At 42.3% G+C, this 15513-nt stretch overlaps 1 protein-coding gene across 3 annotated transcripts in view; it reads left to right on the top strand.

Annotated features, from left to right (window-relative positions):
* THOC1 (THO complex subunit 1) overlaps positions 1–14592 on the top strand; it is a 34497-nt gene extending 19905 nt beyond the window's left edge. Inside the window, exons 16-22 of one of the 3 annotated variants that reach the window (XR_013345167.1) lie at positions 873–968; positions 1964–2029; positions 6649–6732; positions 7329–7476; positions 8699–8777; positions 8863–9005; positions 13915–14040. Coding sequence is in view for 2 of the 3 variants with exons in the window: in XM_077810389.1 (XP_077666515.1) it covers positions 873–968; positions 1964–2029; positions 6649–6732; positions 7329–7476; positions 8699–8777; positions 13915–14210 (769 nt within the window). In the remaining variant the exon portion in view is untranslated. Of the gene's footprint in view, positions 1–872; positions 969–1963; positions 2030–6648; positions 6733–7328; positions 7477–8698; positions 8778–8862; positions 9006–13914 lie in introns of all 3 variants that reach the window. The other 2 variants (XM_077810389.1, XM_077810390.1) reach the window with 2 other exon arrangements.
* The last annotated feature ends 921 nt before the right edge of the window (positions 14593–15513 follow it).

Below are 15513 nucleotides of genomic sequence, written 5' to 3'. Positions count from 1 at the left end.
GTGTCATGTGCTTCCCCACCTCCTGCACTTAGCAGAGCTCAGAATGAAAAAGTAAGATAGCTCAAGCTGAAATACTTTCCCATATGACCACGTCTTGTGGTGTGGATTCCCAGTAATAGGATCTCTGGCAGTTTGGCTGTAGTGAACATAAAACCTGTACATCTTTGTTGGAGTGAGGCTGAGCATTTTATGTAATCATGCTTGAATGGACAAATTCCCTCTGGCAGCTGCTCAGTGATGATCAGTGAGTGACCTGAAAGAAAACGTAGTTCATTGCACAGCCGGTAAAAGGTCCTCGTGCCATTAGATATAGGCCATGTTAAAAAGTGATAAAATGTCAGGTTAAAAAATGTACTCTCTTAGGCTTTGGGGCTGTGGGCCACCATCTTATGCTTTCATCCTGGAGCCCTCCTTCCCCCATGGCTGACTGGTATCTTCAGTAGTGAAAAACAGCGGGGTCACCACCTGATATGCTGAGGGGGGAATTTGGTGGAGCCTTCTCTTTGATTCCACCCATTTGCAGAGATAGCAGAAGAGGTGAGGGAAGGGAGGAATTTCTTCCGTGGCTTCAGGGGCATTGTGGAGAGGGAATCTGCATCCCCTGGAGGTTGCATGCAGATGACACATACAGTAGGGTAGATCACACATAATATGGACTGCTGGAATAGATGGGAATTATTTCTTATTGACAAATTCTGAGATGTCGTCAATTATCTCATGAATCTGAGGTGTAATATGGTATAGGTCCCCAAAAATCCTAATAGCTAATCTTTCCTGTGGAAAGTTTGTGTTGAAAGTCAGCTAGAAGCTATTGTCCTCATTTTGGATCTCCAAATACTATTTTGACATTGAAAAAAGTGTGTTTTACTTAGACCATCAGATTCCAAGCCAACAAGACTTGTGAGAAAGAGGCCAGCTCCAGAGGATTTCCTAGGGAAAGGACCAAACAAAAAAATTCTCATGGGGAAGTACGTTAATTTTTCTTTGCCCCAGTTCGTTGTTTGTATTGATGACTTGGTGGTGGTAAAAGTATGAAATTTTTGAGAATGAGCTAAACTACTGAAATATCTCTTCAGAGTATAGCAGTGTCTTCTAATTCCTTATTTCATGCCTCCTTTTAATCACCTCCTTCTGAAGCTGATCGTGTTCACCACTTGTATCTCTCTCTCATCTTTGACCGTTTTTCTAGGCCACTTGTTGAATCACCTTTCCCTCTTCTGCCTTGAATCTTCCCTTAAGATACATTTTCTACAAAAGCATATGCACGCTGATCTTTGCAGCACTCCAAGAATCCTTCCTGCCTCTTGTGTATCTGTCATGTACCAGTGTGTTGTGTTTGTTTTTAATGTGACTAAATTATAAACATTTTGGGGACACTGGCTCTTTGTCAGTGCATCCCTAAACATGATGATGTCATGTTCTGCTTGCTGCCTTTACTTTATTATGTGATGTACTGATTACATTTAACTGTTCTTGGGTGGAGGAGTGAGAAATTCTTTTCTTCTCCTTTCCATTGTAGCTGTTCACCTAACCTCCAAGCTGGGAGAGGCAAGGTTCAACCTTCTGTTGAACTCCAAACCCCTCCTGTTGATTTGATTTGTCAGAAAGTCCCCTCTGAGCTAGAAAGTGGTACTTTGCTCTATCACAAACATGACAGGGTCAAGCTTTTCTAACTTGGGAAGTAAAATTCTTTTTATTCTTTCTGATCCCAAATTCCCAGGGCAGCATGTTGCGCACACGTTAAGAATGTAACTAGCCTAATGGCCAGCACAGACCACAAAGTCAATCAGTCATTGATATTATAAACCCAGAACATATCAATTCTATGCACATCTCATAACTGACATGATTTGTTATAAGGGTCTTTTAGATGAGCAATATGGTAGGAATTTTCTTGCACCTTTTCTTTTAGTGAATGATTGATGTGCAGTTTTAACACACAATTTTGTATTCCTGTTTGCAGTGAGGAGCTAACTCGGCTTTGGAATTTATGTCCGGACAACATGGAAGCTTGTAAATCTGAGACTAGGTAAGCAGGAAAAGTACTTCATTACCTACAAGCTAACTTCCTGCACTGTGACTATACAAGATTTAAAATAATCGAAGAAACTAACAGTTTAATAAAATTATTTATACGGTCAACAATTCTGTTCACCTTTTTTTTAAAGTAAAATTCTAACTAAAGGCCACAGTCTGCAGCCCTCACTCTCACTGAATAAGTGCATGCTCATGCAAGTAGTTCCATTGCTCTTAATAATTCTGGGAACAGTGGTTGCCACTCATAGCAGGCGAGGGTTGCAGAATCTGGTTTGAAATGTTTAAGCTGTATTAAAAGTGTAATGCTTGAGGGAAATAAAATGAGATGGTGGGTATGTGTTAACATGTATGTATGTAGCATTACTTGAGGTGAAGCTGACTACTATTTCTGGTGCTAGGAATAGATCTATTGCCAGTGATTTCTGTCATTTAACACACCCGCTGTGCTAAGGCAATGACCGTAAAATGCACTCTTCAGTTACTCCTTACAATTGTGCCCCTGTCAAGGCCCCATGTACTGTGCAATTATAAGGCTCTACACTTGACCACATAATTGTCTTTGCTAACATTGCTACATTAATCCATTTTTGTGCAGCATCAGTGGTTGGCCAGGGAGCATGGAGATTGGATGGGGCAGCTGAGTGGTAGGCAGTAGCTGAGGAGGCCAAAAGAAACACAAGGAAAGATGCTTGTGCTGCTCCACTGGAACTTTGCAGAGTCTCTGCTTTCACAGATTGTAGGAGCTCTGCACAAGAGGTGCTTTCTTTAGCTCTGAGGCTTCTAATATGTGCTAGAGGGAGCCTCGGAATCTCTGCCATGCTTGCTTGGCTGGGGAGGCTGAAGTAGGTTAGCCCTCTGTGTACCAGAAAAGTGCTGCAGATAGAGGGGTGCTTAAAAAACCCAACCTCTCACTCCACATGCATCAGTACATGGAGTTGAGACCTTCCCCCCCACCCCCGCCCCAACCCAAAAACCTGAAACAATAGAGGTATGATAAGCCATTTAGCATTTATTTTATCATGACGGGGGAGTGGTTGAGAAGAAGGATGATTGAATGGTTAAGGCACTGGACTGGGACTCTGGGCAAGTCACTTCATCTCTGTGCCTCAGATGCCCATCTGTACAATGGGATAATATCTCCTTTCTCTCACCAGTATTGTCTCTATATATTGGTAAACTCTGTGGGGTAGAGACTAACTTTGACTCTGTACAGTGCCTGGCACAATGGGGCCCAGTCTCAGTTGGGACAAAACCCACTTTTCAAAACAAAACCAGTCAGTTTATCTAGATGTCTTCATGATCCTGTACTACAGCGTGTCCTCCCTGCTTCCTTGTTGCTCCATGATAGCCACCTTTTCAGGCAAAGGTGATATTTCTCTTGAATGGACCTTAGATAAGGCACATGTAGATGAGGACTTGATGCCTGATGAATCTGTCTTCTGCTGTATTTGTGATGCAAGATAATGCACTTATCACAGTACCCTATAGCTGTAACCATAACCATACAGCTAAGGGTAGCCTAGAATCCTTCCTTATCTGTAAGGGGTTCAGAAGCTCAAATAACCTGGTTGGTGCCTGACCAAAAGGACCAATGGGGAAAGAAGATCCTTTCAAATCTTGGGGGAGGCTTTGTTGCGTGTGTTCTTTTGGGAAGCAGAGAAGCATCAGGTCAGAAAACTTTCTCCTATAAACCACCCTAAAAGTCTCCCATATTACAAAAATTGTAAGTAAAAGCCAGGCAAGGCGTGTTAGATTATCTTTTGTTTTGCTTGTGAATTTTTCCTTTGCTGGAAGGAGGTTTATTCCTGTTTTTAGTAACTTTGAAACTAAACCTAGAGGAAGTTCTGCTGTGTTTTTGAATCTTTTGTCACTCTGTAAAGTTATTTTCCATCCTGATTTTACAGAGGTGATTTTTACCTTTCTACTTTTTTTTTAAATAAAATCCTTCTTTTAAGAACCTGACTGATTTCTCTATTGTCCGAAGACCCAAGGGTTTGGGTCTGTGATCATTTTTTAACCAATTGGTTAGGATATTATTCTCAAGCCTCCCCAGGAAAGTGGGATTAAGGGCTTGGGGAGATATTTTGGGGGAATAGGAATGCCAAGTGGTCCTTTCCCTGATTCTTTGTTAAATCACTTGGTGGTGGCAGCGTACCCTCCAAGGGCAAAGAATTTGTGCCTTGTGGAAGTTTTAACCTAAGCTGGTAGAAATAAGTTTAGGGGGTCTTTCATGCGGGTCTCTACATCTGTACCCTAGAGTTCAGAGTGGGGAGGGAACCCTGACAGTCTCTGAAACAGGAACTAAACTATCTTGATGGTTCTGCATATTCTTAGATGCATCAGGTACTTAAGAATCTGGTGGGATTCTGCGCCAACAACTTAAAATTTCTGTGCCAAAAAATTCATAATCCTGCAAATTTCTGCATATTTTGTCAAAATAACGCAATATAATCACACCGGTTTCAATTATTTTGGTAATTTATTTAAACTACAATACAGGAAAAAAGTCACAATAACTATTCAGCATTTCCTAAACACATGAAAGCTAAGTTATAAACACTTGGTAACTAATACCCTGAATTCCAGTTATAATCCTGGATTTTCATTTAAATTACAGGACACCAAACAGCACAAAAAAACCCCTAAAAGTAGAATGTCATTTTAAATTGCACAGATTTCCACAAATGAAAGTCATACAGTTTTGCTAATCATTGTCCTGGACCTGGCTGAGTGCTTTGGGAAGTGATTGATTGATTTTGTTTCTGATTGTCCTGACATTTTAATGACTGCTTGGTAAATGTTTTATTTGCCCTCAGTCTCTTTTTTTTTTTTAATATTTTAAATGGGTAAGTAAAATTAAATCCTGAGATGTAATCTAACCCCATTGTGATAAAAGTGAGAAAGCATATAGGTTTTTTTATCTGAGGATTCCCTTACTGTCATTTCATAATAAGGCTCGTTTACATCACTCTAACAATGTAGGGGCCTTACAACTTGCACAGATTTTGTGCTCCTGGGGGAACTGACTGAGAATGGGAACAGTTAACTAACAATAGGAACATTAACAGTGTTATTACACAGTTAAGCTGCTACATTTTTGCTTCAGAGAATGAGATCAATTAACTCAGGCAGGCTGCTACATTTCTGCCTCGAGCCTGCCTCGCGCATGATAAAAAACCCTACCCTTCCATGCCAGGGAGCTGCATTCCCAAGAAAGAGGGACAGAGTCTGTGTCTGTCTGTCTCTCTCTCTCTTGTTGGCATGCATGTACATCCAGCCCCACTTTCCTGACAATGAGGCATGCATGCCCAGCCCCCATCTCTGAGGCTGCTCCAAGCATGCTGTAACAGATGTGCTGCTGGGGAAGAGGCTTGTGTCCCCCAGCAGATTTTTTTTGGGGGGGGGGGCATTTTTCTGCACGGTGGGCACAGAATAATGTGGCCCATATTCTGTCAGGAGTATTAAGTGCAGATTTGTGAAGCAACTGCTGACTATTGCAAGAACATATAACAGTGCAGCGAACAAAAGGGTGAATGATAACTACAAGTATTGACTCTTAAATAAAGCTAAGTAACTTTGTGATCCCCTAAATGTTCAGGAGTATGTTGATTTCTTTTTAATTTAAACATACAGTAATTATCTCATGTGCCACGTTGCAAGTGGAGAAAAACAAGCAAAGCCATGCTTATTGAAATGTTCAACCAGGAGTGGGATCCATCAGCATGGGAATAACAAATTAAGTATAGTATAAAAACATCTACAATTTTTTCCTCTAAAATCAGTGGCCAGAAATGAACTGAATGGAAGGGATATATGCAGCCCATATCTAACACTTTGTTCTGAATTGGCAGATGAGGTGGTAAGGACCTGTGCTTTTCCCTGCTCAGTTTCACCTAGGTTGCACAAAACTAACAACCTTTGTTGACTCCTACATCTGCCTGGTCCTTCCTGATATGGTCAGCCATTCTTCCACTCTCTCTCTCTTCTTCAAGCCTCTCTTTTTAAAACACACTTCTGCCATGAAATCTGTGCATTCTAATCATACCCTCGTAATACTGGTAACTTAAATAATATTTTTACAAAATCCTCAAGACTCGTGCATATTAGTAATCAAAGTGACTATGTAATTGTATTACTGTAACTCTCACCCTCCCACCCAATACGTTCTATATCTCCTTATGTTATACGTTAATTTCGAGTTTGGTTGAGCAGAACACTTAACCACACGAGTAATTGCATCCCTGTACAGTAATGCATTTAAGCATGTGCTCAAGTCCTATTTGAAGTCAGTGCTTTGCTGAATCGGTGCCTTAGACTGTAAGCTCTTCAGAGCAGGGATTCTGTCTGTATAGTCTTCTATGGTGCTGAACTGATAATAGATCATGTTACACCTCTGTTGCATTTAAGTGATGGAGCAGTAGTTCATGTCTTAGCAATATTAGCAATGCATAGGTAAACTTGAGATCTGTCACTTCAGTGCAGTGTCCAAATCAGGATATCTATCGCTGCCTCATAAGGAAGACTGAAGTGTGCATGAATTAATTGGAGGGATAAATAAAGATTAGTCAGAATGAAAATGTGAAGAGTATCAAACTCTGGTTTATGTCATAGGGAATATATGCCGACACTGGAGGAGTTCTTTGAAGAGGCTATTGAGCAGGCAGATCCTGAAAACATGGTTGAAAATGAGTATAAGTGAGTAGATTTCATTTTATTCCACTTAATTTGTGTCCCTCTTTTTAACGTTTGCTTGGGTTATTGAAGTACAGTATCTGTTCTCTGGATTATTGTTGTCTCCACAAGTCTGAACTTCTGTCCAGAAGGCTAGTAAGCTTGGACAGCATGACATTAGTTGCAAAATGAGTGACTTTTTTTTTTCTGTCTTGAACAGATAGGCTTGATAGAATTTTTTTTATGGTTTCGACATATCAGTTTGTTTTTAAAGCATTTTTAAAAATTTTGTCAATTTTAATTTTCAAACTTGTGCAAAATTATGGGTTTTAAGCATTTTTTTAAAAAAAATTATTTAAGCTTTCACAATTATGGGAAATTGAGGAGATCAGGCATTTGGGGGATTAGATAATTATACAATGACAATAGATGTTGAGATTCAAAACATTAAAAGCTTTGTAACCATTAAAACACACATTGTCAACATCGCATATCAAAAGATACAAAGTAAATCTCCTTAAATCAAACACTAATAAGTTCTCTAGTGGTATTTTTCTTTCTTTTGCCTTCCAAACCCTATGTATAAATGAACATGTAACTAACACTACTTGTCTTTATAGGGCTGTGAACAACTCTAATTATGGATGGAGAGCATTAAGATTACTAGCACGCAGAAGTCCCCACTTCTTCCAGCCAACCAATCAACAATTTAAGAGTTTACCGGAATACTTAGAAAACATGGTAATCAAATTAGCTAAGGAGTTGCCTGTAAGTAATATTTCCTGGTATTTAAATCAAATTATGCTAACTGACCTCCTGATAATTTACCATTCTGCAGAATAAGGGACTATGATCATATATATGTTTGGTTTATGTCAAAAGAATTTATATTCATGCGTATGGTTGTGTGCTAAAATAAAAACTGCAAATAAAACTGATATTATCCATTAAGACCCTGCTGATGCTAGACTTTGGAACAGAATTGATTGCTATCATGTGCTTAAAATTTTGGCTTGTTAGAACAACTAATTGTGACACTCCTAAAATATCTGCAGAAACATTCAGCTTTCATGTGTTTTAGGGTCACTTTGTCTTAAGCGTGTTGTTAAAGGTGACCTTAAAAGGAACAAGAGAAATGTTGGGGTTTTGCGCTTTTTATATGAAGAAGGCCTGAAAGGTTGGGTGGGATTTTTTGTTTTTAAATCTTTTTTTTTTACCCCTTAGAAATATCAGGATTGTCTGTCTCTTTTGATTGTGGTGTTCGTCATCAGTCTTGGAGGATCCATATTTGTGTTTGCGAGCTTTCTTATCCCTAACCTGAAGATGTGGGGAGAGAGGGAACTCAATTCTTAATAAAAAGCTTTTTTCAGCATGTTCAGTCATTTGATTTAACTAGTTGTTACAGTTTTTTAATGCTCAGTAAAACATTCTTTTCAATCATGTTTCACTTGGCATAATTACTCTGTCATCCAACTAGTTGTCTAGTCATCTGTCGGGTCCTACAGCAAAAAAATGTAGTAGAGAAGACCTGAATTTCAAATGCTGAACAAACAGGAACCTTTTTTTTAATCCTCTTAAGCTTTTTATCCATCATAAAGGAGCAAAGAAGGCCATAAGCGCAATATTTTTTCTATTGAATGCCACCATCAGCTAATGAACGGGAAAATGGGTGGGGGAGTGGGGAACAGGGTTTGGAAAAAAAAATAAGCACTGAATATCCTGTAGTATCACAGATCATAGTGGAATGATTAGTTTTCCCTAAAGTGAGCAAGTTCCATGTAAGCTTTTGTTTTCTTGAAAAAAGCAGGAGAGTCTCCTGTGACCAGGTCAGTAGTGTTTTGGTTACAGAAGGATAATGTGGGTTTTTTTGGTACACAAATGTCTTGTCAAATTGTCTATTTTAGCAGGGATGTGAGGGACCATCACACAGCTATAACCTTTCTTTTTAAACACAAAAGCCATCAAGTGATATTCAGTTCTCTCATTATAGCCTCCTTCTGAAGAAATAAAAACAGGAGAGGATGAAGATGAGGAAGATAATGATGCTTTATTAAAGGAAAACAATGAAAGTAAGATTTACATGTTTCTGTTTTTTTCAGTTTCACTCTTGATCCATATTTAGAAGATGGTTTTTTATCATACTTTCTCCCCAAGGTCATCTGTCCTGTTTCACCTTCTGCTTCTGACCTGTCAACATTTGGCACCAGTGCTCATATTGAAAGTAACAAGCAGCACCATATCCGGTCCCACAAAGCTAGCAGTTTCTTGGATATCTTCAACCCATGCATCACTGAAAGGTGTTCCGTTCCTCAGAGTTGGGTGCAACTTGGACTGTGAACACATAATTAGTAATCTTTCCCAATGTTCCTCTTGAGGAGTGTGTGTTTACTATGTAACTAGATATTGAAAGCCAAAAGTATGGCACAGCTATGTGAAATGCTTTCTCTGAATTCTCGGCCTCTATTGTAACTACAAGTTAAATTGCCTCGGGATAGTGTTTACTTATAGACCCTTAAATACCCTATGCAGTGCTTCCAATAATAATAGTATATAACCTGTCTCCAAGATCGCTGAGATCGATCTTCATCTTTCTCAAATGCAGAAGTTTCTCTGTGACAGCGAAGGAGCATTCTTCCTGATAACATTCCGTTCCTTTCCTTTCCATGAATCAGACTTTTTTCTCATTTGCCTCTTCCCCATAATCCTGGTGCATTCTTACTCTGATCTCTCCTCCCCCATGTGAGTGAATCTGCCTATCTCCATCCTTATCCTTGCAGTCCTCTCATTCCAGCTTTCCCTGTGTGGTATTTCACTATCTGAGCTCTCTAGTATCCAGCATGTGGAGTGTGCTGCTGGGAGTTGCATGTGATTTCATTCCCATCCCCAGACACCCCTGCTGGCTGCCCATTCACTTCAGGATCGAATTAAAAACAATCTTTCCTGGGTTTTGAAAACCTTTCATGGTTTTCTGTGTGTGTATCTAGTCCACTACCTTTTTTCATCTAGCACTTGTAGAAGGGAAGAGAGAGGACAATCTTGTTACTCTGGGTGCAAGAGCTTTCTCCTCCTCTTCAGTTTAACAATACCTGGAACAGCCTTCACAGTTCCATTTTGTTGACTTTCCTTCTCCTTTTAAATCTCATCTTAAAGTAAAGATGAGATGGCTGTGCTCTGATGCAGTATATGCATGCTCTGCTTCTGAGCAATAATGGAAGTGTTCTGTTTGCTTTTGTCCCAAGCTGTTCATGGACTTCAATTCCTAACTCTTGATGTAATGGTTTTAGTTTTTTGTGAAATGTCCTATAAATGAGTGTGACTGATAAGCAGTGGAGAAAGTTAGAAAACATTCAGAACATGCCAATTGGCTCTCGAAGCTGTGTGAGGAGAGACACGTTGATGCAGAACAGTATCCAACTCCTTGTATAGGTAACTTCATCCATTGCTATGTTTTTTGGAAACGTTATAAACATGGTCAGCAGAGCACATAGATGACAAGCTGTGATATACTACCAGTTTGTAAACTCACTTGCATAATCACACAGCATTTGTCTTCCCAGCAAGACGCAAAGGTCGAAGTGTTTTTATCTTGATGCCAAATGTTTAAGTAAGAAAAAAAGATAATTTACACAATTAAAAACTAACTGCTGTATAAGCCAGGGCAGGCTGCACTGTAAGCAGGAAAACCAGAGTTTTAAGTCCTGCTGGGAAGCAAATTTTTGTTTTTCACAAATTCAGACAAGTTAAACTGGGCTAGCTCTGCTTGATTTAACTAACCTAAACCTTTCCAGATGTAGTGAAATTCCAGTTATGGTTTTAGATTTTAAGACACCTATCGACCTAGGTATTGAAAATTGCAGTGGCTTGCAAGAATAGACTTCTTACACTCAGCAGTGGAAACAGTTGCTTCTGCTGAACCTAAGAATATAGTAGCTGTACCAGATTGGATTAGTGGTTTAGAAAGCCTCATAGTGGACAGTCTTTCAATAATACACCTAATGGGGGGAGTTTATCTTAGACTCAGGCATTGATCGGATTATGTAAAATTGATGGCTGACAGTTTTTGAGTAGAGTTTAAAGGACTGTTTCAGAGCATAAATACAAAATAAGATGCTTAGCTGAAATGTGTAAAACAGCCAGAGTCTGTTTATAAATACAGTAAAACCTCAAAGGTACGAACACCAGAGTTACGGACTTACCAGTCAACTGGACACCAATCAGGCAGCAGTGCAGACTTCTTTTTTTTTTTTTTTTGAGAAAAGAAAGGGGTGGGGGGGCAAATTCTGTCCTGCCTCATGGCTTTAGCCACAGGGGGTTGGGGGTGTGATACAGCATGGCCAGAAGGCAGCAGGGGAGTGATATAGGAGAGATATGTAAGTCCCAGGATGAGGAGAAGCCTTATTCCCTCTACAGGGAATAAAGGTTTCTGTAGATTAATTAAAAGCACCTGAAGCCAATTAGAGCATCTGAAGCTAGTCATCTGATAAAAACCACCTACTTCAATCAGCCAGGGGAAGGAGTTGGAGCAGGGAGCAGAGTGGTTTGGAGTTGGAGCAGGAGTGCAGTTTGGAGGAGTTGAAGTAGAGGAGAATTTGGAGAAGTGCCGTGGCTGGCTAGAAGACCAAGACCCTAGGTAAAGAGACACCTGGCTTGTGCAGAGAGAGGGCAGGAAGGCTGACGGGCTGAAGAACAGGAGAGGAAGGTAGCCTGGGGAAGGAAGCACTAGTTCGAGTGGTTTACCACTATCCCTAGGGCCCCTGGGTTAACCAAAACCATCCCATCCCCAAGATGGACAACGTGGTCAAGGCTCTAATACAAGCCACTGCGACCCAGCAGGAGGCTACCCGAATCCAAGCCCAATAGGAGCGACTCGGGTGCAGTAGGAGACTAATCGGCTGTTGATGAATCAGGCTGCCCAGGACAGAGCTCTGCTATGGGAGCTGGCAAACCAGATGAAGGCCCTTATGGAGCGGAACTACAGTTGCGACGGAACCTGGACTATACGGGCCAGCAACTGCCTACAGAAAATGTAATGGGAGGATGATGTAGAGGCGTACCTCCTGGCATTTGAGAGAACAACCCTGCGGGAGGCCTGGCCCCTAGATCAGTGGTCTGGTATCCTCACCCCATTCCTGCGTGGAGAGGCCCAGAAGGTAGTCTACGATATGGCTGCAGCGACTGCGTAGGATTACCCCCAGCTGAAGGCAGAGATGCTGGCCAGATCCGGAGTAACCATGGCGTTGGAAGCCCAGAGGTTTCATGAATGGCAGTATACAGAGGACAAGACACCCCGATCGCAATTGTTTGACCTGATCCACCTGACCCGGAAAGGGCTGCACCCTGAGGCCCTCAGTTCTGAAAAAATGATGGAGCTCCTGGTACTGGACTGGTATATGAGGGGGCTACCACCAGGCCTCCAGTCTTGGGTTGGCCAGAATGACCCCTCTACCTACATTGAGTTGGTCTTCCTCGTGGAAAGACAGCTGGCAGCCCTCAAACTGTTCCAGACCCCAGGGGGTGAGACACAGCAAACCAGGAAGACAGCCTGAAACCCAAGATTGTCGAGAACTACAGAAGAACCATAACTGGGAGGAAAGACACTGAGGAATGGCCCAAGTCCAAGAAGGGACCTGGGGGTTTGGGAAGAGGGGGCTGGGGGGCGGACCAAATAGCCCTAGGCAGAGGGTGGCAACCAGGATAAGGGGACGGTGTTACGAGTGTGGGGAATTAGGGCATATAGCAGCCCAGTGCCTCAACAGGGAAGAGCCTATGTAGTGCAATCTGGGGGATCCTGGGGAACAATGTGGCCTAATGGGCCTGGTAGGGGTTGCAATGACCTCACTTGGGTATACAAGGTCAGTAAAGATGAATGGTATTGCGACCTTAGCATTAGTAGATTCCGGGAGTGCTGTCACACTGGTCTCGGAAGCTGGTGGGGCAAGACCAACTAACCTGGGCCAAAACCATAGGGATAACATGTGTTCATGGCACCATAAATTTCTGCTGCACAATCCCAGTACGGATTGAGATCTAGGGAAACACTACCAGGGTAACTGCAGGAATGGTCCCTAGGCTCCCCTACCCGGTCCTAATTGGTAGGGACTTCCCCGAGTTTGAGAACTTACTCCCCCCAGTAGAGCCAGGGGAGAGTAGCAACCCTGGGGCTGAGATGGAGGCACCTACAGATAGCCTCACCCCAATTTTTGCTCAATTTGCCCCAGAGCTATTTTCATCCCCCGGGAAACCCCAGAAGTCTAGGTGGGAAAAGAGAGCAGATAAAAGGCTAGGGTCCAGCAGTTTAGAATAGTTGAAGTAGAGGAGAGTTTGGAGAAGGCTAGAAGACCAAGACCTAGGTAAAGAGACACCTGGCTCGTGCAGAGAGAGAGGGCAGGAAGCCCCACAAGCTGAAGAACAGGAGAGGGAAGTAGCCGAGGGGAAGGAAGCACTAGTTCAAGTGGTTTACCGCTATCCCTAGGGCCCCTGGGCTGGGACCCGGAGTAGAGGGCAGGCCCGGGTCCCTCCTGCTTCACTACCTTTCTCTGGGTTACTAGTGGGACAGTAGATACCCTAGTTCAGGGGCAGGAAACTGTACCCTGAAACTCACCCATCCCTGCCACAAGAAGAGGAAGCGCGGAACCCATCATAATCGTCCTGGCAATTTGCCACAGGGGCTAGGGGCTTCTGACCCTTGGGAGCACTGGGACTCAGGGCTTTAGACCAAGAAGGGTGGGGGGGAGGTGGTGTGGTGCTGGGGCTTGGGGCTTCAGCCCCACGGCTCTGTTCCCAGTGCCAAGGCTTGGGGCTTTAGCTATGAGGGGAATACTGGTTTCAGTGCTCCCTCTGTAGCTGAGGTCACCACCTGCTGAAGCCAAAAGCAGCCCCAGCACCCCCCACAAAGCTGAAACTGGAAGTCTGAGCGCTCCCTCCCACCAAATCTAAAGCACTGAGCCCCAGTCCTCCCCTGGAGTAGAAGCCTGAGCCCCCTGCCAGAGCCCTGGCACTCCGAGGGTCAGAAGCCCTGCGCCCCCCACTCTCTCCCCCACACGCGCACACACTGCCCCGAGCCCGAACCCCTAGCCCCCCATGTGGCTGAAATCCATAACTCTGAGGTTCTACTGTAATAGGTTTAAAACTTAGCAGATCACAAGGATTGTGGAGTGCTGCATCATCCTGAGGGTATAACCTTACTCTTTCTGTGTGTGTGTTCAGGTCCAGATGTACGACGAGACAAACCCGTGACAGGGGAACAAATTGAATCATTTGCTAACAAGCTTGGAGAACAGTGGAAGACTCTGGCCCCCTACTTGGAAATGAAGGACTCTGATATAAGACAGATTGAGTCAGATAGTGAGGATGTGAAGATGAGAGCGAAGCAGCTGCTGGTTGCCTGGCAGGATCAAGAGGGGATACATGCAACACCTGAGAATCTGATTACTGCAGTGAACAAAGCTGGATTAAGTGACCTTGCAGAAAGCCTAACTAATGACACTGAAAACAGTAGTTAATTTATTTCAGATTGCAACTTTTTTATTAAAACAATTTGTGATTATTGTTGCTAGGTAACAGATCTAACATTTTGATAGGCCAGCTTTATGTTTACTAAACAAATAAAACCTTTCTATAATATTTAGTTTTCTAGAGTTCCCGAGAAGGATTAGTAACAGTGATCCAGAAATAGCAACCCAGGCATCATCCTTAAATTATGAAAATGTAAAAGGGGAGAGCCAAGGTTCAGTGGAGTTTTCTGAGACACACACATGGTAATAGTTTAACAGCTTGCTGTTTTTAGACCATGTTTTGCTGACAAGCGTGTCGAAGGTCTGTGTGTAATGTGCACTATCTTTGTACTTGCTTACATGTAACTCAGGTTAAATATGTGTAAAATGACATGATTCCTAATTAATTTGGTTGGACATGCAAATGTTGGGGTGGAATTGTATGCAGGCCTCTGGCTTCCCTTCTTGAAAACTTGACTGTCAGTGTTGACTCAAGTCAAGTTAGGGGGGAAAAAGGGTGTTGCTAATACTCCAGTGGGTGGTATTCTCCCTGCTGAGGGAAGTTGGTTGAACTGCTAAATCAGCAGTGAAGCAGTGTCCTGTTCTTTTCCAGTGCTCTTTGGATTAGGCATATATTTGAGGTATTAACTCTAATCCAGTAAAAAATCCCATGTGACTTCTTAAAATTTATTTATTTTTAGGAATAGGGTTGTTAGGTCACCTGACTACCTAAAATTCACCTCTAATGTAATGTGGGTGAGGTATTCTATCCTGGCCTGTTGTAGAGTGTTGCTGAGTGCTAGTTTAAGCTTCCTTCTTCAAATGTAGGGATGGCTGCATTTTATTGATGGGTGAAGCCTTTCTGGATATAGTTTATTTTAAAAAAAAAAAAATTTTTTTCAGGAGCTTTTGATGGTGTATAGTACTTGGCTAGAACCTACTTCAGCAAAATCAGCGCCTCTCCATGTAGAGTTTGCTTTATTAATTGAAGTGCATCAGTCGTTGAATACTCAAAAGCTTTAGGCATCATTGGATTTTTATTTTTGAAAAAGTCTCTATTCTAGTTGCAAAATCATCTCTCTCAATTTCTATAGATGCTCGCCAATGACTGCGCAGCCTACTACAGAAAAATTATAAATGTTTCCGTAAGCGTTTCTGTCAGTGGTATTAGATTGATTGTTCCTACTGCTGAAAACGAACAGATCAGCTATATATCCTGGCCTGGGAAGCCACCAGGCTGCCATGGCCATTAGGACCCTTGAAGCAGGACTGGCAACCATAAGGAGGAGAGTCCTTTAAAAAGCTGGGAATG

Source organism: Eretmochelys imbricata, chromosome 2, assembly GCF_965152235.1.
Source record: "Eretmochelys imbricata isolate rEreImb1 chromosome 2, rEreImb1.hap1, whole genome shotgun sequence".
NCBI lineage: Eukaryota > Metazoa > Chordata > Testudines > Cheloniidae > Eretmochelys > Eretmochelys imbricata.
The sequence above is the reverse complement of the archived record's forward strand: the minus strand, read 5'-3'. Positions and strand labels throughout refer to the sequence as shown.